Source organism: Nylanderia fulva, unplaced genomic scaffold (assembly GCF_048542155.1).
Source record: "Nylanderia fulva isolate GAGA-0341 unplaced genomic scaffold, ASM4854215v1 Scaffold59, whole genome shotgun sequence".
Taxonomy (NCBI): Eukaryota; Metazoa; Arthropoda; class Insecta; order Hymenoptera; family Formicidae; genus Nylanderia; species Nylanderia fulva.
The window spans coordinates 567,807-592,270 of NW_028190687.1; the positions used below are offsets into that span (position 1 = coordinate 567,807).

Sequence of the window (24,464 nt, forward strand, 5' to 3'; positions counted from 1 at the left end):
CTGCGATATAGTGATAAAAAAAAAAGATGACTAGAGGCAACGAAAACATGGTCCTCCGCCAATTAGTAAGTATGGCACTTTAAGTAAAGAAAAAAAAATATATATAATACAAAATTATAATTATATTTAATTAATATTAATTTTTTCCAGCTCAATGATGTCGAAATCGAGGAAGACGAACTCCAAATATTGGATCTCGCGAAATAAAGCGGATATTTGCAGTGATTACACAGAATATGGTGCGCACTGCGCAGCAGTGAGCGCGCCTTGTGCAGGTGTGGGTGTAGTGGTATAGAGTGATAAATGTATTAATATTATATGTATGCATATTTAAATATGACACGTTTACAATATATTGCACACAAGAAAAGAACGGAACAACTAGTTCGGCGATCAGGAAAGTTCTAAAGTCGATTCGAAAGATTCTCAGTGATAATAACATTAATTTGATATATTGAAACACTCGCATATAAATGTATTAATATTATATGTATGCATATTTAAATATGAATGCAAAGGTATATATGTATGAATAATTAAATATGGTACTTATATAAAACTAAAAAATATATACTTAATCTTACGAGCGAAACTTTCTAATATACTGAGGTATCGATCTATTGCCGTTTGTCATCACGAACAATATACTTCTAGTATATAGACGTCTGTGGGTCACTATAAAGAGATAATTATATATAATAATAATATATTCCCATACAGCACAAGTACGTTATATGAACATTCATAGAATAATATCAGAGCAAATTTGAATATTCATAGAATATTCTTACGTGATGATTGGAGTTCCTATAAACTTACAATGGAACATTAGAAGTAGACAAAAAGTCACGTTCTGTGAATGTTCTATAAATATTCTGCAGAATATTATATGAATATTCTAATCACTTCCCATAATATTTTGATAATATTCCTTAAATATTCTATGGATATGAAATGAATTTTTAGAAAACATTCTGCGTATATTCGTGGAATTGTTTTGGAATATTCTATGAATATTTTTAAAAGGGAGTATTTGAAGCTAATAAAAGAAAATGATGTATAGCGTTTTCGAATGACAGGCATAATCGCTCTCAGAATGATTAAATCTGTCATTCAAAAACGCTATATATTATTTTCTTTTGAAATACAAATAATATAATTAATAAATAAATTTTATATCATATATTTAATATATATATATTTATTATATTTTAATATATATATATATATATATATACATACATGTTATATTATATCATGTATATATATTTATAAATATATTAATAAAAATATACTTATATGTTAATAATAGTAGAAATATAATGCAACATAATGAAACAAAAAAATTAACATTAATATTGAATGAGTCTTAATATAAAATAAAAATTAAATCAGTATATAATCATGTATCAGAAAATTAAAGCCTTGTATGAGACACACTCAATAAAATATATAATACTTTGTACTAGAAAATTATATCACTGAAATGAATCGTAAAATGTAAACATAAAGTAACATAAGAAAAACAAAAATACTTCAGTACAAAATATATAGGTAGAAACTTCAGGGTATCAATCATGTAATTTTTTCGTAGGAGCGGAAATGTGAAAAGTGAAAATTACGCGTAAATTCGACGAATAGAATTGTTACAGTCGCTTAAAAGTTTTCACTTTTCACGTTTCCGCCGTAGGGAAAAAGTTACATGATTGAAAGCCAGATGTGATTTAACAAAAAAGTTAATATAAATTATTTTTGCTGTTGTTTCTGAATTCTCTCTTTGGCTTTAACCCCAACCACATTTTAATGGCACTTTCAACTTCAGATGCTGTAGTGTTTGCGTGTAATGTCATCACAGACTCTAAAAAAAATTGCAAAAATAATTTAACTGCAAAAACAAAATAACATTATTTTATCAAAATTTATATAAGTAATCAATTATAAAATATAAAGTATAAAATATATAATTACAATAATATATGTATATACAATGTATGTAAATTTTAATATTAAAATTTTTTATCAAAATTTATAAGTAATAAATTATAAAATATAAAGTATAAAATATATAATTACAATAATATATGTATATACAATGTATGTAAATTTTAATATCTTACTTATTATTACTTGGGAAATAATCAAACTAGAAAAATTTTCTTTCTTTTTGAATCCTATCCAAGAATATTGCATAGCCAATTCGTTAGAGAAAAGTTTCTCTATTATTCTTTTAACCATAACTTTGGGATTTGTTCCTCCAAACCTTGACAGTTCTATTACCTTAAAAATGTAATAAGGAGTAGATACAGATTATGTAGATTAGATAGGATAGATATAGATCATAAGATTATTAATTTACATTGAGAACTATAATAGGACTACTAATATTAATATTAATATATTAATATCAAAATTTATTTCCATTACTTACAGCTTCTTTCTTTTTTTCTTCATTTTCCAAATAAATTTCTAAATTATGAAGTTCTTCCATTGAACTTAAAGGGAAATTGAATTGTTCAAATAACGATTCCTTTATGGGAACTTCTTTTTCCACAATATTATTCATCTTGAATATATTTAAATCTTCTGTTACTTGATCCATCTTATAATTGAGAATCGATAGCATTCTTAATACCTGTCTTTTGTAGGCTTCATCTGAAAATGAAAAAGAAATTAAATGACTAGAATATTAATTAATTAGAATAAATGAATAAAATGATTAGAATAAAACTCATTTAATTTTTATTTCTACAAAATAAAATTGGACAATGATAATTATAATGATAAAGTTGTGTGAATCCAGAATTAGAATTAGTATAATAGAAAATATTTAATAGATATCACAATACTTTTAGAAACGTCTTGAGACTTAACGATATTTGGAATTACTTCTTTTGAAGTGCAAGGCACTAAAAAAAAAATATCGATGAAGATTGTACAAAAAAATAGGAGTATTTATTATTAATACTAACTTGAATCAGGTTGAATATTAGCCAAATTTTTGGAGGCTGCTGTCATAGAATTTTCTTAAAATAAAACGAAAAATTTCAGTCAATTCGTGAATAAAAATTTATACATATGTTATTTACCTTTGGTGGTCTTCTTTAAAATTGGAACGTTTATTTCATTATCTGTATCGCTTTCGTCACTTTCTTCGCTTTCTTCGCTGTCTTTATGTATATTACTCTTTCTTTTAGTAAAAGTATTGACAGTAATCGGTCTTGATTCTGAATCTGAACCAGATGTAAATCTTTTTCTTTTAATTTTCCTTTTACTTCCTTCATTTTCCGATGCTAAATCAGAAGTTTCTTCAGCTTGAGCTGCTTTATTTTTTGCAACATTCAGATCTCCTAAAATTTTTGTTATGATATTGTTATACAAAAAATCTAATTTTTTTCAAATATCTACTATATAATTCAATAATACTTACCATATAATTCACCAATTAACCTTGATTGATGAAGATCCCAATCATGACCAGGTGGGACGCAATTTTTTATCAATTTTTTAATTTTAATCCACTACATGGCGGCCAAAAACATCCATTAATGTCCTTTACCCAAAGTGCCGGTCCGGCTTCTACTGTATTGTCTTTAATGAAATGCACTACCCTCCAACTCATTGCCGTGATATCTGGAATAAAAATATATTAAAACAAACTCACTAAATAATTAAAATCATGTTTTACTTACATTTAAAATACTGATGTAAATTATAGAATTGTAAAGGTTAATAATAACAATTAATAACAATTCTAATGAAGAAGTGGATAAAATATGAAGCCTTCTTCTTGAATAAAGGCTATCATCTTATTTTTTATATCTTCTACGCTTCGTATACAATATTCACTCAAATTATTTGTCAAAAGTACTTGAGTCACAAGGATAATCAAATAAATTATTTGTTTCGAGAAATATTTTTCCATACACATAAGTAGTTTTCCTTACTAAAATATTTTCTATTTTCATGATATGTCCACTTGTTAAATAACAAAATGAGTCGGCAAGGTTTTCAATACTGAAACTAAATTTTCCAAAGATTAATTTTTTGAGTATAACTTTGATTAGGAACTGGACCTTTAACATGTTCTCGCTCACACAGCCTTTTTTTATTGACTTCTATGGAATCTAGCTCTTGTTCTAATTCTTTTATCCGTGATACAATTTGTTGTAACGGTTTTTCATGTTTTCTAAGTAAATTCTTCAAAGTTTGAAGGAAATTTTCGAATGGAAATGCGCTATATTTATTGAAATTTCCAAACGTTTGTATGTCATCATATGTATGAATTAAACCATGTATATTATGAGATATATTTTCTTTTCCATATAATTTACCAAAATTTTTAACAAAACATTTAAGTAATGCATGTGCATAATCTGCATATTTCTGGATATATTCATCATTCGAAAAAATTGTCACAGCAATGTGTAGGCAAAGAAAATTTATATATCTGTCATTTTCAATATTTCCTTTTAAGACAACTGATCCTGCATATAACAAAAAGTATCTTAATTCAGTTGCCTTCCATCTCTTGATTTCACCCAAAGAACGTGGTTTTCGAGCAAATTCATTTGGTATATTTTTAACTATTAATAATAATTGCCTATCAATCTTATTAATTTTTTCAGATTTTATTTTTATTTGTGGCTTTCCAAAAATCCACATCATCAACAATTTTTTCATGACACCTAAGCAAATGAGATGCATATATTCCAATGGCACGTGAGAAACCATATCAATTTCTGGAATTGTTTTTATACAAGAAGTACCAGAATGATGTTGAATCTGATTTTTATTTTGAAAATTTTGACCTGTTCTTTTTGTACAATTAATTTTAGGAAAACAAATTCGACCTTTCAAGTATGTTCCCTTTTGAAAACATTTTGTGCAAGAATAAAAACCTGTATGGCCTTTTATGTAACAAATAAACGATTTAGCAGGAGCATCGCAAATAAATCCTTTAATTTTAAATTGTTTTATACTTCCATTAATATTGATACTGTTTACTGTTAGATCTATTGCTTCATTGACAAATTGCAATAAGAATTCATTAGCATTTGCTGGCTTTCCATAGCCATGATAAATTCCTACAGCAGCTACCTTTGTAGGATTTGAATATAAACTACATAATATTGGATATATCTGGCTACTTGAACTTTTGCTCAAAGGTAGACCATCGATATTTATCAATACTTCGATTATGTTTGAATTGTTATCTTTGTAAAGTGTTCTTATTGCTTCAGAAAGGCCAAAATGATAATATATTCCTGGTTCTATTTTTTGAATTTCTAAAGACCTAGGAGTAGATAAAAGAGTTCTAGCATCTAAAGGCAAATTATTTGAATCAATGTCACTTGTTTTTAGTAATATTAAAAGATCAGAAAGAGCTGAATGATTAATTTTGTGTTTCAGTGCCCAGTATTTTAAATTACTTTCAAAAGGTAAACTTGAGATTGAAGCAGTATTTTTTTCATTTATTAATTGCTTATTGCATGGATCGATAACATCATTTACAGAATACGAATCATTCTCTGGTATGTCTCTGCCCAACTGTTCTTCAACATTTTCTTCAATAATATTATTAAATTGTGATAGTGGCACAGTTTCACAATAATGTCTTTACTAATTATATCATTATTTATTCTCTCTTCAGTTATCTCATTTCTCTCTTCAGTTATTTGAGAAACTAAAGATAAATTTTTAGATAATTCTGTATTTATTCTTTTATAAAAAGCAGATCGAGATCTCTTTGGCATGATTACGTTAGAATAAAAGGTAATGACTAATAAAAGCTTTTAGCGAATACTATATATCTAATGAATATTTTTTAATGAAAAGATGTATGAGAAAGCGAGTAGTATTATGATGAAAATTAAATTTCACATTAACCTATAAACAAGAAAAATACACATTATCTGAATAAAAATAAATACAAGATTCTGACTATTGAAGTCTTGATTTCTTTGCAATAGTTTTAATAAATCCAATACATGCATGTATAAATTCCCGTATGAAAAAATATTATAAGGAAACTATAAAGAAAAATACTGGAAAACTACTGAGAGCAATATAGAAAAACTATTTAAACACTATTGAAAAATACGGGAATACTATTGTGTGCGTATTGCAACACTATTAAAAAACTATTGTAAACCTATTCGTGAAGTATAGTGTCATTCCCTGTAGTATTTTCGTCAAGAACTATTGAACAATTGTAACAAAACTATTTATGAATTATTCGAGCAAAATTTAATTATCTATTTCAGTGACAAAGAAATGAGACTGTAATCAGATTTAATATATTTGTATTTCACAAATATTATTACAATGCATGTGTAATAATATAATATAAAACATCTTGAAACATAACAGTATTATCAGTCAATTCTCGATTTATCACAGACAAAATGATAAGTTGTAATACAATTTATGATATTTAAAAAATAAATAGTTCTACTATTTATGTTTACAATACAATATTATTTATATTAAACACATACAAGAATATATAAATTTAAACTTATAAAGAATTTCACACTTATGATTAATATAATAAAAATATAATAAAAATATTGATTAATCAATTTCAACAGTACCGAAAGGCACAATATATAATTTATTTTCTTATCTAAAGAGTATTTTTATCAGAAAATCTATAAAATAACTTAATGTTTTCTGTTGTTTTTTGTAATAACTGCTCAACCAATAGTTTTTGAGACACTCATAAAATTATATGTAAAAAATTAAAAAAACATCTTTTAGTACAAAATTAAAAAAAAACATTTTGTTTAATAGGACCAATGCTAATTTCTTTTAAGTCATTAAAAATAAATTAACAGTACTTGCAGAGTAACTCGAGAAAAGTTATTTATTGTCATCTTCTTGGTTTCTTCTGCTTGCTCGAGGTGTAGCATTATTACATTTTTGTCTGACAGCTGCTTTAAAAAGTTTTTGAGTGTCTTTATTGCACTCAAATATTGAAAACACGTGTGCTGTAATAATAAAAAGTAATAATTTTTAGGGGAATTTTAAAAATATATTAATAAAATTAATATGTATAATATTGAAATTAACATGTATATTCTATTTTTGATTATAAAATATATGTGATATGTAATATTAAATCTATGAATTGCAAATTATTCATATATAAAACACAAAAGTTTTTCACTTGAGATTGTTACCTTCAATTGCCTCAAGACGTTTTGAATTTAAAGCTGGTTTAGGTGTTATATTTGCTCCTTTCATAGTATTGGCAATTTTTCCTGTCAAACTGGATGTTGCCAGTTCTTCTTTGGAAAAAACCACTGATAATAAATCGCATGTGTATTGCGAAATACTACTTCTATTACAATTTCGAAGACGACCAGCATTTACTAAAACACCTTTCCCACCGAGATTAATCATTTTTTCCTATAAATAAAAAAAATAAGTTAATTATTTCTATTAAACAAAAAGTGTATAACAAATATATGAAAATTATGCTTACATTGTTGAGAAGTTCTTTATTTGACGTCATTTCTATTATATTATTTGTAGCCTCACTATTATTTTTCTATAAATATATAACAAAAAAATTATATGAATTATATAATGTAAATTTAAATATGAATTATAAATTCTGTATAAACGTGAAAATATACATAATATTTTATACAATTTTACAACAGTATTATATACATGATGTGTTCTAAATCGGCCTAAGAGCCAAAGCACGAAAAATTAATTAATTAATTAATTTTTCGTGCTTTGGCTCTTAGGCCGATTTAGAACACATCATGTTTATATCTAGAGCCGATAAAAATATTTATTTCTGAGTATTATATACATTTTTTTAATTTATAATAAAATTTAATATTAATAATTATTAATAATATTAAATATTATTATATATTTTAATATTAATACAAATTAAATTTTTATTTAAACTTATTAATAATTTCTTATAAATAATAATAAATTAGAAAAATATTTCGTTACATATAAAATTGATTCCATTGAACAAAATAAAATATACGAAATTTTTAATTGTATAAAAAAAATTAATGATAGATTTTTTTAAAGATATTTTAATATATATATTTTTACCTTCGCAAATAAATCATTTTTGTATATTTTTTCTGTTGTGAGAAGTATGTCATTTTCCATCAAATTGTTTCCGTTGGAATCCGTAATTAAATCTATTTTATCATGTATTTTTTCTGTTTTAAGAAGTATGGTTTCCACCAAATTGTTTATTTTCGGCAAATCTAAAAATTAAATATAAAATTAGTTCTTTGTAACATATTTTTGCTTATGTAGTATGTAAAATAATATATAATTTCAAATAAGATACATACTTTCTATACAAGCAAGTGAAATACGTAGTGCCACATTTTCGTTTTTTAAGTCATTATTTTCTTTTTTCAAAGTTTTGTTCTCTTGTATAAAATGTTGCGACATTTTTGAAGAGCTGTCATCATCTGAAGATTGTTCGGACTCTATCTACATAAAAAAAAATTCAAAATTAATGTTGGAATATTATATTACTTTTTTCAAATATAAATATAAAGAAAATTTACTATAGATACTTGTGTTTTACGTGTTTTCAATTCTTTCCATAATTTTGAAGATTTGGTTTCAATGTTCATCTCTTTTTTTTTGTATTTCTATTTTTAGAGAAAATAAAGATTTATATATATTAAGAACACAAGTAATATAAATAATAAGAAAAGAATTTATAAAATTTAGTGAACGTAACAACCTTTTTTCTCTGACTATCCTCTGGCTCTTCATCATCGCTCCATTGTTTCTTACACATTGATTTTCTTTCCTCTTTAGTTGCTTCTAAAATTCCATATATTTCCAAATTGTCTCGTTGTTGGCACATTTTGGTCCATTCTTAAATTTTGAAATAAAAATAGTATAATGCTATAAAGCTATAATGCTATAAGTATAAATTATAATTGATTTTAAAAATATCTTGTTATATACAGTGCTGGACAAAATAAATCATACACTTTATAATAAATTGAATTTGTAAGTGTAACTATTTTTTTAACAATATTGAATAATTTTTTTACAATAAAAATTAAAAACAATTTTGTTATTTCATATTTCCTTTATTTAAATACTTTGAAATGCTTTGATTTTTCTGTACCTAATAATCCATTTGCTTGTTAAAAAACAGTTACACTAACAAATTCAATTTATTGTAAAGTGTATGATTTAATTTGTCCAGCACTGTATATGTATATTAGTTATATATGTATATACATACCACCAAAAGAAAGTATCCTTGCTACAACTGTCTTCCATTCACATGTTTTCACTCTTTTTTTCATTATCAACGCTGGTGCAATGTCACAATTAGGCCATTTTATTTTTACTTCACTTTTCTTTTCGATTATATCTAAGTATTTTTTTTCTCCACTTATTTTATCTTGCAACCAATCTTGATAACCGACAGCAATTTTTTTATCTTCGTTAACAAATTCCAACAAAAGACATTTGTTATTATCCATTTCCTTTTCTCAACTTGGCTTTGCCTCTTGCTTATTGTTATGGCTAAATTTGTCAGTTTGATGGTGTATTATTGTCGCTCTCGTTCACACTTCCTCTTATATTTATGTATAACACTGATTCAAAAAATCGTTAACAATGCGTGTGATACGCTCTTCCTCAGGAATATGAGTGACGCACTAGGGTATCGATTCTGTAACTTTTTCTAAAGTGAAAACGTGAAAAGTGAAAAATTTCCACCAATCGCATATCGATTTCATTTTAAATTCAATTTGTGATTGGCGGAAATTTTTCACTTTTCACATTTTTACTTTAGAAGAAATTACAGAATCGATACCTAGATCTTGCTTGAGATTGAATGGCGCCCAAATAAAACGCGCTAAAATAATAACTGACACTGTCCGCTGTCAGACATAGACATAAGGTGCGTTCCGTTTTACGCATATGCGCGCATTTTCTATAGTACATGTGACGTATATTATAGATAAATGCGCGCATATGCGTGAAACGGAACGCACCTATAGGAGGAGATATACATATGTGTACGCATGTGCGGTTTAACGGTATCTGATTCAACTTCTTCTTTGTTGCGTACCCCCTCCACATGCTCTGATAGCGGGCAGTAGGCAGCGGGCAGAAATATTGTAGCCATCTTATTTTTTACGACATTGGTTTAATGCATCGCTCGAATGGAGATTAAGTTGTTCGTATTTTTGAGAAAGAGTATCGTATACATTACAATAGATTGTGAAATTTTGGTCGGTGTTTACACAAATGTAAAATAAAGTAAACGAGTGATAATATACGGAACATACATATTTTGCTGAAATATTAAGCAACAAGTTGAGGAACTATTGCACACAAAAAATAGAAAGGAACGTCTATGTATTTATAAATAATGGCAAAAGGAAAAAGAGGACCTTATAAAAGATATCTAACAGACGACTCTGAAGAAATTCCCACAACAACAAAATATTCTCGCGTAGTAAGAGCAAAAGAACAGAAAATAGCGACACAGGTAGTCATATTTTTCTTTTTCTATTTGCTTTATATAAAGTGATCTAAACATCAGGATATCGATCATGTAAGATAAGTAAAAACTTGGTTTAGAGTGAAAACGTGAAAAGTGAATATTTTCATTGTGGAAATCAAGGCGTGATTGATGGAATCGCTGAGAAATTTTTCACTTTTCACATTTGTACATATTTATATATAATTTGTAGATGGAAATGTACCTTAATGAAGAAATTAATTCGTGTGAACAAAGTGATATGACAATTGAAGAGCATTCTTTCCAAGAATCTTTTGAAGAAGTAAACATGATTCACAATACTGAATGTAACAATGAAAATAAAAGTAGTGAATCTGAAGAAGACAGAGATGAACAGGATTATTTAGCTGAAGATGGAAATGAACACTATTACTTATCTGAAGATGAAGATGAACATGATTATTCTTTTAAAGATGAAGATGAATATTATTCTGATAATTTTTTTGAAGATGGAAATGATTGTTATACTTCTAACAATGAAAATGACAATAATGAAATTAATTTTTATAGCGATAATGGAGAGATTTATGAAAATAATAATTCTGATAATGAAGAAAATGAAAATCAAGAATATCAAAAACATTTGCAGGTAATTTTACAATACAAAGCAAAGTTCAAATTTTACATATCAGATGTGTGCAAAAGTGAGAAAAATGAACATTTTTTAAAAAACATTCTTTTCTTTAAAAAGTATTCCTTTTTTCAATACATGTGGTATATAAGATCAGAACTTAACTATGTTATATTTATGGCAAGTTTTTTAATTCATCGATTATTGTAAAAATTTTTAAATTTTATTTGTTCAGTTTGATACCTTCTACCTGTATAGAATCAAAAATATGATTATTAGCGGATACCATGTATATATGTATATACATATATATATATACATATACTTATATATATGTATATAAAAATAGACTATGTATATACATAAGCATATATTATTTTCTTGCAGAAACACATTGAATTTCCCATATATGAAGGATGTGATTTAAGTAAAGAGGAAAGCCAATTATTACTAATGAGTTTGGCAGTTAAAAACAAATTGACTGACACCGGATTGCAAGCTTTACTTCAAATTATTGATTGCCATTTGCCATTTAAAGTGCATCACTCAAAGTATCATTTTCTACAGTTCTTTCCAAAGGTGATTTCTTGTAAATATTATTTTTGTCCAACGTGTTTTACTATATTGACATTTCATCATGATATTATTATTGAATGTAATAATTGTAAAGAACGTTACGAACAAATCCAATTACAAAAAAATTTTAATTTTTTTTATCATTTTCCATTAAAACCGCAGTTGATTGAATTATTAAATTCTAAATTATTTACACAATGTAGAAAAACTTGTCCCATTGAAAGTGATATCGTAGATGGAACACTTTATCGTCATTTAAAAGAACAAAATGTTATATGTGACAACGATATTACTATTCAATGGAATACAGATGGTGTAGAAATATTTAATTCATCCATGTACAATATATGGCCCATTCAAGTATGTATAAATGAATTACCATACCGACTTAGAAGAGAAAATATTTTGCTTTGTGGATTATGGTTTTATAAGAAAAAACCACCAATGGATTTGTTCTTGCGTCCATTCATAGATGAACTTTTGGAATTACAAACCAACGGGTTTTGGTGTGCCACACTTGAACACAAAGAACCTATACACATAAAAGTTTATGCACTTCTCGCAAGTGTAGATACAGTAGCTAGACCACTTATTCAAAACATAAAACAATTTAATGGTATATATGGATGTTCCTATTGTCTCCATAAAGGGGAACAAATTTCAATCAGAAGAGGTCAGATACGTATATATTCTGGTGATAAAAAAGCAATGCGAAGGATGAAGCAGCATTATAAATACGTTGAGAAAGCTATTAATGAAGGAAGACCAATAAAAGGTGTTAAAGGACCTTCAATAGTAATGTTTTTATCTACTTTTCATATTATTCATTCTTTTCCACCAGAATATATGCATTCAGTTTTATTAGGTGTCACAAAATTATTTGGAACATTGTGGTTTGACTCAGCTAATAGTAATAAAGATTGGTATTTAGGTTTAAGAGTGAGTGAATTTAATAATAAATTATTGGCTATACGGCCTCCATGTGAAATTACAAGAACGCCACAATCCATAAAAAATAAAAAATGGAAGGCAAACGAATGGAAATCTTTTTTATTATATTATTCGCTCATTTGCTTGATTGATATAATGCCACGGAAATATGTTAAACATTGGTTACTGTTTGTATATAGCATTTATATATTTTCCAAAACAAAATTTACAGACAATGAGTTTGATAAAGCGGAAAAAGCACTTCATCAATTTGTTTTAAATATCGAGTTACTTTATGGAAAAGAAAACATGAAATATAATGTACATATGATGCTACATATGCCAGACTATGTAAGAAAATACGGTGCTGTATGGGCATGGTCAGCATTTCCATTTGAGCATTTTAATGGTATAATAGCAAAAATGTTTCATGGAAGTCAATACGTGCCATCACAAATTTGTAAAATTTATTCCAGAATAAGATATATAAAAAAAAATTCAGAAATCTTTAGTAAGCCTAATTGTAGTAAAGAAGGAAAAAAATTGTTTAAAAACATTATGAAAGAAACTAAAATTATAAAATGTATAAGATATGGAGATGACTTGAGAATATTTGGAAAACCTGCAGATATAACTTTATCATTGTCTCAAAAATTGTTGGTTGAGCAGTTATTACAAGAAACAATAACAGAAAACGTTAAGTTATTTTATAGATTTTCTTATAAAAATACTTTTTATCATAGTTACAAATATTCTCGTCTTATTAAAAGAAACAATAGCACAGTGATATTACATAATGGAAAATTAATGCTAATTTCAGGTCTAATTTTAATTAATATACTAGAAACAACACACTATATTGTCCTTGGTAAAAAATTTCAAATATTAGACGAAGAACTTTGTAAGCACAAAGGTATATCAACGAAAATGTTTTCATTTATAGCACGAGAAACAAATAATGATATTATTTGTTTTCCTTCAGACTTTGATAAAAAGTGTTGTAGTATATTTTATAAAGAAGATAAATTATATATTGTGCCTTTGGTAAATACTGTAGAAATTGATTAATCAATATTTTTATTATTTTAATCATAAGTGTGAAATTCTTTATAAGTTTAAATTTATATATTCTTGTATGTGTTTAATATAAATAATATTGTATTGTAAACATAAATAGTAGAACTATTTATTTTTTAAATATCATAAATTGTATTACAACTTATCATTTTGTCTGTGATAAATCGAGAATTGACTGATAATACTGTTATGTTTCAAGATGTTTTATATTATATTATTACACATGCATTGTAATAATATTTGTGAAATACAAATATATTAAATCTGATTACAGTCTCATTTCTTTGTCACTGAAATAGATAATTAAATTTTGCTCGAATAATTCATAAATAGTTTTGTTACAATTGTTCAATAGTTCTTGACGAAAATACTACAGGGAATGACACTATACTTCACGAATAGGTTTACAATAGTTTTTTAATAGTGTTGCAATACGCACACAATAGTATTCCCGTATTTTTCAATAGTGTTTAAATAGTTTTTCTATATTGCTCTCAGTAGTTTTCCAGTATTTTTCTTTATAGTTTCCTTATAATATTTTTTCATACGGGTTGTACTTACCTGTTTTGTAACCACGAAAAGTAGCAGCACTTTTTAGAAATCAGGCAAATATAATTATTACGTATGATGACACTATCACTATCATTTTGAGGTTATACACGCATTTACATGTGATTATTCCGGCCTTCTAGAAGTTCATTTGAAGGTGCGCTCTCTACAATACGCCTCGTACCAACAATCAATCTCGACGCTAAGGAATAATGCGTGAGCTTCATTTAAGAGAAGTTCGTAGAATATTATAGGAATATTTTAGAGTACACAACGTTCTAATCACAAACGAAATAAAATATTATAAGAATATTTATTACAATATTACTGGAATATTCTTCGAACTTCACGAATAATATTCCAATAATATTCAAAACATTTTTAGAACAATATAAGAATATTCTTTCCGAATATTCTGAGAATATATCGAAATCATCTTATTAGAATATTCTCTGAACATTTTGTGCTGTCTGGGTTGTGTATCAAGTGCGAAAAGTTGACAATTGGTCACGAGTGCGGGGGGATGGACGCACGAGCCGAAGGCGAGTGCGACCATCCCATACGAGTGAACAATTGTCAATCCGCACTTGATACACATATTATTTTGTATTGCAAGTGCAGGCAAAGTGGCTGTTTCGGCGCGTTTTGTGTGCGCGAGACGGATGGTCGCACGCCGCCATCTTGCCGCGGCACGGTGGGGGAATAGCCGGTTTCAATACATTTCCTACGGCTTGAGCCGTATACAATGACTTTTAACGCGGCTCAGCCGTAGATAATGGCTTTCAAACCGGCTTATTCACTCACCGCGTCGCCGCTAGATGGCGGCGGGGGAAATTGGCCGCTTTCGGCACAGAAAACATGCACCGATGTGCCACATTGCCTGCACGTGTAATACAAAAAATTTTATTGTTTTCATGACATGTTCTTTTTTGACGTTTACTTGTTCGTGCAGTCAAACTTTCGATTTCTCTTAATTTTTAAAGCCTGATCTACAATGTGCTCTTTGACCTCTTATTTTCTTGTTTCTTTGTGCTTTACCCAGTGAGAAATGATTGGTCGAATTGTCATCGATTCGACGAATTTGACATCGATTCGACAATGAATTGACGTCGATTCGACCATCAATTCACACTGGGTATTTTACCGACAAAGTAGAGTTCGTCCACTTTTATCTCAGGCAACAAAAAGAGAAGAAACATTGTGCAGAGAACAAAGAACACGAAAGACAACGCAAAGAGCACATTGTAGATCAGGCTTCAGACAACCGTAAAACATGCGGTGTGAGGAACGGAATACGATTTGGATATCGGTTAATATACAATGCTTGTGTCCTTATGGAGCTTTATGGATTCTTATGGGTTTGACGCATCATTGCTGATGGCGCGTCTGATAGCTTTGCTCGTCACATCCATACAAAGTATCTTTTTATATAAATTGTGATTATCTTCAGTGATTGCTCCGTAGTAGCCACCACCGTGTCCGATGGCTTGTGTGGATAGGTCTGATATTGCTGGAGTGAGGTGCTCCCGAGTTATAGTCTGTGTGGATCCAACTGATTTAAGCTCTGCTGGTGTGATTGTCTGGCGCAACTTGACTTTGAGAGATATGAATCTTAGCCAAAGCATTGCTGTGGTATAGTAGTTAAAGTACTCTGGGAGTATCGATTCTGTGTTCACGTCGTCTGCTACATATTCTGCGTAGCACAGTCTGGCCACCTCAATGAGTGTTGGGGCTGTGAGATCGAATCTGGTATCGTTGTTCGTTTCCCTAACTGATATGGACGAGATAAACACTGCGTTTTTCGTCGGATCATCTCTCATTGGCTGCACGTTTTTTGACATGCTCGCGGCTAATCTAGTTGGCTGATTAATGGCCTTAGGAAGTGCCCGTTTGCCTTTCGGCTTTGGGGCTTGCGCGATTACTGTTTGAGCGGGTTGGTCATGACTTGGTAATATTGCCTGCGGATCCTTCTGGTTCTCCGGTTTGCTCAAGTATATTTTTTTCTGAACTAATACGGATTTCGGAGTACACCACACAGCGCGGCTAGAAGAGCCTGCCTCGCTTTTTTTATGCAAGAAATCGGGTTCTGGTCAAATAAATTTCCCAAGTTTAATACATCTTCACTATAATTTTTCCATAACGCGTCCACAGCCTCCCTCAGATTCCTTCTTTTCTTGCGCACTTCACTCTTTTTTTTATGTTTACGAAACCTTTCTTTATTGTGACATCTGAAAGGCTTCTTGCCTGAAACAAATAAATTGTATTATTATTGGCCTATACCTTTGTTATAATAAATAATATCTCTTACATGTTTCAAGTGTGCAATGAGTGAGTCAAAGGAGTAAGGAAGGCGCTTCTTTTCTTGTGACGTCAGAGTTGAGAAAACATGTTAAAAATTCTAGATTTCGAAATGGATAAATACATATTTCGATGAAGCGGCACTTTAAATTAGAGAACCTCAAGTAAGAGACACGCGAACTGATTATAACGTTGGGATTGATTAATGGCTGACTTTGAAAGAATATTTCTGATTTTAGGCATACTGATAAAGTAAAAATCTCACACACACATCAACAGCATTGTAGAAATCGCTGTATTTTTTCAAATCATCATGCGGGGTCTACAATGGAGTCGTAAAGTCGTGCTCACGTAGGAAATTGACCAACCAGAATCGATTATTCTTTTCATACTCGACTATTGGTCAATTTCTTGTGAGTTGTGATTTCTTGTGACTTTGAGACTTTATGGTAGATCTTGCATCACAATTCGCGTGTCTCTAAAGCGGGATCTACAATGGCAGCAGGAGTACAGAGTACAAGAGTAAGCAGTACGAAATGGGATTCGCTCATTTCGTCGGGAGTAACGAAGTTACGCTTATTACTTACTTTTGTACTCTGTACTTCTGCTGCCATTGTAGACCTCGCTTAAGGGCCATACTACAATAAATTTCAAATATCTTTGTTGCTAGTTGACAATTGCCGATTGACTAATCAGAGCAAAGCGACTTGTCAGCTGATTTGTTAATTTGCAACTATCAACTAGCAACGAGGATATTTGCGACCTATTGTAGAATAGCCGTTAAGGTTTTTCTAAAACGCTTAGAGTTGGTTACTTTCTATGTGTTTGCGAACTTAGCTCTACGAGAAAATTGAGAGCTTCTGCTTACACGAGGAGCATATCTATTTTTTATATGGTATGGATGGAATTTATATTTAGTAAGAATTCATTACTTTTACTAATTTCAAATTTGCGTTTTAACTGATGTGAATTAATCTGAGGATTAACATGCACCATAGCAAGCACATTATTGTTATTGTTTTCATGACATGTTCTATTTTGACGTTTACTTGTTCGCGCAACCAAATTTCTGATTTCTCTTAATTTTTGACACAACCGTTGAAACATGCGATGTGAGGAATGTGTATGATTTGGATATCCGTTCCCAGATAGAACACGAAACTCATGACACCATTATGACGTCACTAAATCACAATGATCTCATTTGATACATTTTGGTTGTTTTGGTGACTTTTTTATGATATATTGATTTTAATATAACTTCCAAAAAAGAAGAATATTATGTAAAATTGATTGATACACGAAATTTATTTGCATTATACATTGTAACCGTAATTCTTTTATTCGGTCGGATAATTAGTTATTCGAAAAGTAGGGCCGATGTAATGGGCTGACGGCACACCTTCGGCGCGGAAAGCGGGAAATTTGCGAAGACACAATAAATTTTCGTTTGCCTGGGCGCCAGGCGCGAGATTCGCGCTACTCTAAAAATTCATAATTAGGAAAAGACCTTTCGTAAATCTTAAAACATCCCGAAAGTTTCGCGACGGCAATACTCGACTCGCTCAGAGCGTCAGGGGGTAGAGGGGGGAGTTCGGACGGGAGAGAGAACGGAGTTCGAGAGTGGCTATTTAGAATTCCCAAAGTGTAATATTAATTGAATATATTTGAACAATGATGCAAATAAATAACAAAAAAAATAACAAATAAATATAAATGTTAGGGTAATAATGCATACAAAAAAATAATATTCTTGCGATAAGATATTAATTAAATTTCGCGCACTTGTCGTTGGTGGCGGGCGGCGAGTTCTATAGAACGCCGAAATCCAAAGCGATCGAAATCGGATATTACAGTCGTAAAGATAAAGTACAGCGAGAGTACGGCTGCTGACACGTGGCGCGGTGTTATGATTCCGCGACCTTTTGGACGACCCGACGCGGAGATATCCGGTGACACGCGGAACCCGGGAGTAAACTTGTTCGTATACGTGGCGAATAATTATTCACGCACGAGACTTACTACGGTCCGTGCGAAGTGATTGATTCTAATAATCGCGGCACTACACAATCTCCCGTAAACTATAATATGTTCCGCGCGATTTATTCCTGATATCTATTCCGCGGGACGTCCTTCGCGCAAGTACACAAAATAGCTAATATACTTGAATAATCGCAGGCGCGAGAAAGAATACTCTATATATCTCCGATGCGACTGGTAGGGACGATTACATACTACGCTTTATAGCTCTAACGGACTAGAGACGGCACAATAATTACGAGTACAAGAATTTATTCCAGATATCGGTTACAAAGAAATCACGGCGACTGTTGGCGTATCCGCAGGAGAGAGTTTCTCTCAATGTGCGCGCGGGAGAGAACACGCGGTCGGTCGGGCGCCGAGACAAAATTCTACGCGTAATAAATCTCTTAATTTTCTCTTAATATCTCGAAATGACACAGGCGAATAATTGGTAATTGGCCGCAGACGTGACACGCGTTTCTCCCGAACAATCAACTCGAAAATGAGCGACTTTACAATTCTAGGGCCGTTCGTCTCACCGGCATCTGCGTGGTTGCCGCTGCTTCGGCATCCGGGATCGGGAACCTCTGCGCTTTGCCACGTTCCGCCGGACAATGACGAGCGAGAGACCTGCCGGAATCACGCCGATAATAAATTGGGCATTTTCTACCCGTGGCGCTTCTTATCCTGGCAGGGCCACCAGGCATCCCGCGGGGCCCTGCGAATTTGCTCGGTGATAATTCTCTTCGCCGTTCCTCTGTCCTTCCGCCTAGAGTTCCGATGCTCCTTGCTATACTTCTCGTCGGGAAGAATCCTACGAGCGCACCGTTTCTGTTGTCCCTTCCAAAAATCCGCCCGATCGATTGATTGATCAATCCCGAATTTTTTTATATAGCCGGATAAGCTGAAGCTCGAGGCATTGTATCTCTCGCGTCTTTCTTGTCCGGGGCTTTCTCGCACCTTGCGAGAGAGTGGCCATCCCCGTGTCTTGCCGGAATCTCTACGGAAGGAGTATTTTACGGCGGTATCTAGGTTCTTAAAGTGAGGAGCAATCAAAAAAATCAGTGTGTGAAAAATATTTACCGGGCGTGATTTGGACGTGGTCGCCTCTGCTCGGTCCGTAATCGTTCTTTTCGTCTTCTCACTCCCGGATCAAATCCGTATATCCCGGTGCAGGTACGTATCCTGCAGGCCCGGGCATGTATTCCGGTGTAGGTACGTATCCTGCAGTACCGGGCACATAACCTGACGCGGGAGCGTACCCTACTGCACCAGGCACATAACCTGACGCGGGAGCGTACCCTACTGCACCAGGCACATATCCCGGTGCCGGCATGTATCCTGCGGCACCGGGCACATATCCTGGCGCGGGAGCGTATCCTCCTGCGCCAGTTACATATCCTGGTGCAGGTATATAACCTCCGAGTGGCCCGGGCATATATTTTTGTGCGGGAACTGCAGGTCCGGGTCGTCGGTTCAGTTTTCGCCGCTCTTTGTTCACCGCCCGCCGTACGGCCTCATTTATGCATATCAAAAATATTTTTCAAAATATTTACGATTTATTCCACAACGGGATAATATTCACCATGGTTTCATGTGATTCTTGTTGTATCTTCAAATGGTTTTAACAATTGAACAAATTCTTCGGTTTATTTATTCATTTGGTTGATTATCTGTTCTGAGATAGATCGGAGGAATCGTAGGACATTGCAAAATAATGCTAATTTTTTTATAATTATATGAACTTTAGCATATGGCAAATTTTTTAATTAATCGATTGATTAATTTGTACGTCAGTGACGGGATTTATTGGCTTTCGACTAGATTTTTTGACATATACTTATTGTTCCCCTCTTATTTCTCGTGCCTTAGCAACACGACCTTAGAACATATAGAAATGGAATGGCATTACTTTTCGGGAAACAAAAGTATCCATAAGATCTGTATGAGAGAGAAAGATATATATTTTTATTCGTGCTGTATGCGCATGCGTTAGAACAAAACAGGCGCTGGAATGACAGCTTCAAATTTTTTATTTAAAATAGGTAACAACTACATAGCAATACCAGTTGCTTGGAAACAAGGAAACATATGGACATAAGGAGACATCTCCCGGCGCACCGCGTTATTTCGTAGCATCGCGAAGGAACTGAAGTCTCATGGGGAAGTAACACTTGCGCGCCAATGACCGTTACGCGGATAGTCACGAAAGCTCAGTATCTCAAGCGATTGAGGGGTATGGCCGCCCTTCCCCTAGAATTTGAATCGACGTTTCGATGAAGTCGAGCTTTTCGGACACTTTCTCCGATATTCGGGCACTCCAGGAGATGCTGGAGCACTCGCGGAACATCTCGAACGGATGATGCCGAAATACCGCACGGGAGCCGCCGTATATGTCGAAATATAGTTCAGATATAGTCGAAAACGATATCTCAAACGATAGTCCCTTTCCCCTTTCCCCTCGCCCAGCTCGCTAACTCCGCGAATTCGCGATGTTCCGAGACTCCCGGGGCCCCGTCGACGCCGGGATACCCTTCGAGACGATGAAGAATTTTCGCGAGGCTCTCGGGCGAGCGAGTAACGCCGAAATATGCGCGAAAATCACGGCGGAACGTCTCAAGCGAGAAACGTCCTCCATCCCTTTCCCACCAACCTCCAATTCGCGATGTTCCGAGGCTCCTGGGTCCCCATCGACGTCCGGATGCTCTTCGAGTATATTATTCGGTCCACCGCGTCAAACACGACACTCCCGGACTTGCACTCCCGTTTATTCGTGTTATTTGCGCACGAAATCCAGACGAGACGCGGAGCATTCGCGACGCACCTCTACTCCTCCGCCGCTGGACTCGCACTGACTAATGGCGGCGCTGGCTGAAGTTTGTGGCGTCGTGACGCCACGTCTGAATCGGCCGATTTCATGTATTACTACGGGCGGGAATTTTTAACGCGTAATTGATAAATAATATATAATCAGCAAAGTACATAATTTTAATTCGCCGAATATCAATTATTACAAAAACGCATCTATAAACTAAAAATCATAAAGTAAACAAAATTTATAAATTAAATGCGTAATAATATATGCGTGTATGTGTAAACTAAAAGGATATAAACTAAAAAAAAATATTTTTTGAAAAAATAGCAATTTATAATAATTGAAAAGAATAATAGATTAAATTAAAGAATTAATTGTTATTGTTATTTCCTACGTGGTTTTTATTGTAATTGCTGCGTTCCTTTGCTTATATAAGTATATTTACCAAAAGTTCCATGTCTTAGAATCCGAACAGGATATGAGGACCAACAATTATTTGGTTCTTCGTGATTCCTAATTGCTGCAGTTAATTTATTTAATGGAAACGATGGTCAATAACACCTATTGTTAATTAACCAACTAGATGGAACCGCTTCCACGGTATCTTCATCCGTGAAAATATTTATTGGGTATTTTATTTGCTGGGGAGCGGTCGTACTTCTGGATGCACTCAATAATTCTAGATCACAATAATTCCGAATATTATAAATGTAGTCATACCGTCAATAAAATTTATTTCACAAAAGAATAATTAATATATTTTTATTATTTTATATTCATAATCTAATATTAAAAAACATTTTTATTAATTTCTTAATTCCAATTATAAAATATAATAAATAAAATTGACATTACTTAAATATAAAATATAAAATTCAATCGACCTTACTTAAATAATAGTAAATAAAAATTTTTGAATATGTAAAATTTAAATTATAATTCAATCATAGAGAGTGAAGTAAAGGAAAAACAACAAGTTTATCTTTAAAGTATAATCTTACATATTTATACAATATTTTATTAATATTCCACCTTTGGAGATTGTTACTAATATTTTCCACTAAATGTATACCTAAATCAGAAGATTTACATGGTTCATTATAAAAATCTGTTATTGATTCATATTTATTTCCTATTATTACTGCATTTTCATTGTCTATACTGGCAATATTTTTAATTAAAATGATGTCACCATTGTTTAACCTACAACAATTATCTGGTTCTTGTATTTTTAAAGTAAAATTAGAAAACACTATTTTTTTTCCACTGACTTCTATATAAATTTTGATCTAAAGGTCCGTTATTATGTTTATTTAATAATTCGGGTTTGATGTTTAATTTATTTTCTTTGTTTAATTCTGCGAAGTTTTCTTCATGTATACGATTTATTATTTGTTGTAACGGTTTATCTTTTTTACGAACATCCTTTTATTTTTTGCATATGATTTTCGAAGGGGTAGGCACTGTAGTTTTGTAAAAGACCAAATTTTTTTACATTATTACATACATGTAACAAATTATGTATATTAATTGTACAATTGTGTTTACCATACAAAATAATAAAAGATTTTACAAAATAATTAAGAAGAGAATCAGCGTAATCTAAATATTTATTAATATGATGATGAAGTAGTTACAGCAACATTCAAACACATAAAATTGAGATAATAATTGTCATGACTGAGAATAGATTTTAAAACAACAGGCCCTGTGTATAGTAAAAATTGCCTAAATTCTGTTGCCTTCTACCTTTTACTTTTTTGTAATGATCTCGGTTTACGGTTAAATTCTAATGGAATATTTTTAATTTGTTTTATTAATAAATCAGAAATTTGTGAGATTTGTGTTTGAGAACATTTTGTTGGTGGTTTACCAAAACACCACAAATGTACTAAAGTTCTTGTAACGCCCAGATCAATTAAATGCATTGGCTCTACAGGGAAATCACTAATCGTATTTAAATCTTTAATTAATTCAAGATCTGAAGTTTTTGAATTTACATGATGTTCTTTTTGAGCTTTTGATCTAAATTCAAAATCGGTTCTATCGCGAAATTTTCTTAAACTCGAAAAATAAATTCTACCATTAATATAATCCCCCTCAATATGACATTTTGAACACGAATAAAAATCAGTATGACCTTTAGTAAATTTAATAAATGCCTTAGCAGACGTATCACATATAAAACCTTTAATTTTAAAGGGATAGTTAGTTTCATTTATTGTAACATCATGCGTTGATAAATCAATAGCTTCATTGATAAAATCTTTTAGAAATACATTTGCATCATTTGGTTTTGTTTTTCCGTGATATATGCTTACAATACCTACTTTACTACGATTTTCAACTAAACTGCATAATATCAACACAACTGTTGATTTAAACTTTTAAAAAGAGGTAACCCATCAATATTTATATAAACTTCTACTTGTTGTAAATTTTTTAAAGTTATAAATAAAAAAAGTTTCTGAATGCAACTACTTAAACCGAAATGAAAATAATGTCCTGGTTCAACAATTTTTAAAGCTTTTTTCCTAGGAGTTTTTATTAATACGCGAGCATCCGAAGGCAAATCATTATGTTTAGACTTACAAATATCTAATAATTCATTCAGAGCAATATGTGTAATTTTATTTTTTAGAGCCCAAGTAGCAAGTTGAGATGCTATCGAAGATTCATTAGTTGTGTAATTGAAATTTTTATAATTACTTATTAATTCATCGTTATTCAAAGTATTTTCATTACTCGAATCATTGTTGTTATCAGATTCATCATTATCTGAGTCAAAATTTTCTATATCATCTACATTATCTTCATTGATATCTATATTATCTATATTGTTATCTCTATTGATATCTATATTATCTATATTGTTATCTGCTAAATTGCTATCTATATTATTATCTTATATCTATGTTATCGATCTCAATATTGAAATCATTATCCAATTCAATGTGACCATCGATGCATGGTGTTGTAATTAATTCTTTATTAATATCATTATTTTTATTTAAATATTGAGCAAAATAATTAGATTTAATTAAATTTATTGAAATATCTGAACAGGTTTTTGCGCG

The 24,464-nt window shown here is 31.1% G+C and overlaps 4 protein-coding genes and 1 long non-coding RNA gene across 6 annotated transcripts in view; 3 read left to right on the plus strand and 2 right to left on the minus strand.

Moving 5' to 3' along the window:
• The window catches only part of LOC114944699 (uncharacterized), a 65,427-nt gene that overhangs the window by 23,844 nt on the left and 17,119 nt on the right, over positions 1–24,464 (plus strand). The window contains exon 6 of one of the 2 annotated variants that reach the window (XR_014925877.1): positions 20,618–21,257. The exons of the other annotated variant lie outside the window; for it this stretch is intronic. This is a non-coding gene — a long non-coding RNA (uncharacterized LOC114944699). Of the gene's footprint in view, positions 1–20,617; positions 21,258–24,464 lie in introns of those variants that run through there. 2 annotated transcript variants of the gene reach the window in all.
• On the minus strand, positions 1,356–11,075 carry LOC114944696 (uncharacterized). Its single transcript, XM_085487657.1, has 16 exons — positions 9,257–11,075; positions 8,741–8,877; positions 8,559–8,645; positions 8,337–8,481; positions 8,086–8,246; positions 7,487–7,552; positions 7,182–7,410; positions 6,867–6,989; positions 5,005–5,321; positions 3,428–3,518; positions 3,087–3,347; positions 2,970–3,023; positions 2,847–2,906; positions 2,429–2,652; positions 2,118–2,277; positions 1,356–1,858 (listed from the first exon to the last, which is right to left on the minus strand). Exons 1-16 carry the CDS (start codon positions 9,498–9,500, stop codon positions 1,737–1,739), a joined length of 2,481 nt encoding a protein of 826 aa, XP_085343783.1. The 5' UTR covers positions 9,501–11,075; the 3' UTR covers positions 1,356–1,736.
• On the plus strand, positions 9,952–11,988 carry LOC114944694 (uncharacterized). Its single transcript, XM_029320735.2, has 4 exons — positions 9,952–10,516; positions 10,722–11,138; positions 11,508–11,699; positions 11,900–11,988. Exons 1-4 carry the CDS (start codon positions 10,397–10,399, stop codon positions 11,915–11,917), a joined length of 747 nt encoding a protein of 248 aa, XP_029176568.1. The 5' UTR covers positions 9,952–10,396; the 3' UTR covers positions 11,918–11,988.
• On the plus strand, positions 11,980–13,971 carry LOC146720898 (uncharacterized). The gene is made up of 2 exons (XM_029320734.2): positions 11,980–12,056; positions 12,169–13,971. Exons 1-2 carry the CDS (start codon positions 12,044–12,046, stop codon positions 13,692–13,694), a joined length of 1,539 nt encoding a protein of 512 aa, XP_029176567.1. The 5' UTR covers positions 11,980–12,043; the 3' UTR covers positions 13,695–13,971.
• LOC146720899 (uncharacterized) lies at positions 12,189–21,412 on the minus strand. The gene is made up of 2 exons (XM_085487664.1): positions 21,226–21,412; positions 12,189–16,496 (listed from the first exon to the last, which is right to left on the minus strand). The coding sequence occupies exon 2, from the start codon at positions 16,091–16,093 to the stop codon at positions 15,605–15,607; it is 489 nt and encodes a 162-aa protein (XP_085343790.1). The 5' UTR covers positions 16,094–16,496; positions 21,226–21,412; the 3' UTR covers positions 12,189–15,604.

Coding starts and splice junctions, on each gene's coding strand:
- LOC114944696 (XM_085487657.1), bottom strand. CDS start 9,500: ATGGATAATAACAAATGTCTTTTGTTGGAATTTGTTAACGAAGATAAA. Junction 8,482..8,558: donor GTAAAACACAAGTATCTATA/GTAAATTTTCTT, acceptor TTTTTTATGTAG/ATAGAGTCCGAACAATCTTC. Junction 2,653..2,846: donor GTCTCAAGACGTTTCTAAAA/GTATTGTGATAT, acceptor TTTCATTTTCAG/ATGAAGCCTACAAAAGACAG.
- LOC114944694 (XM_029320735.2), top strand. CDS start 10,397: ATGGCAAAAGGAAAAAGAGGACCTTATAAAAGATATCTAACAGACGAC. Junction 10,517..10,721: donor AACAGAAAATAGCGACACAG/GTAGTCATATTT, acceptor TATAATTTGTAG/ATGGAAATGTACCTTAATGA. Junction 11,139..11,507: donor AATATCAAAAACATTTGCAG/GTAATTTTACAA, acceptor ATTTTCTTGCAG/AAACACATTGAATTTCCCAT.
- LOC146720899 (XM_085487664.1), bottom strand. CDS start 16,093: ATGTCAAAAAACGTGCAGCCAATGAGAGATGATCCGACGAAAAACGCA.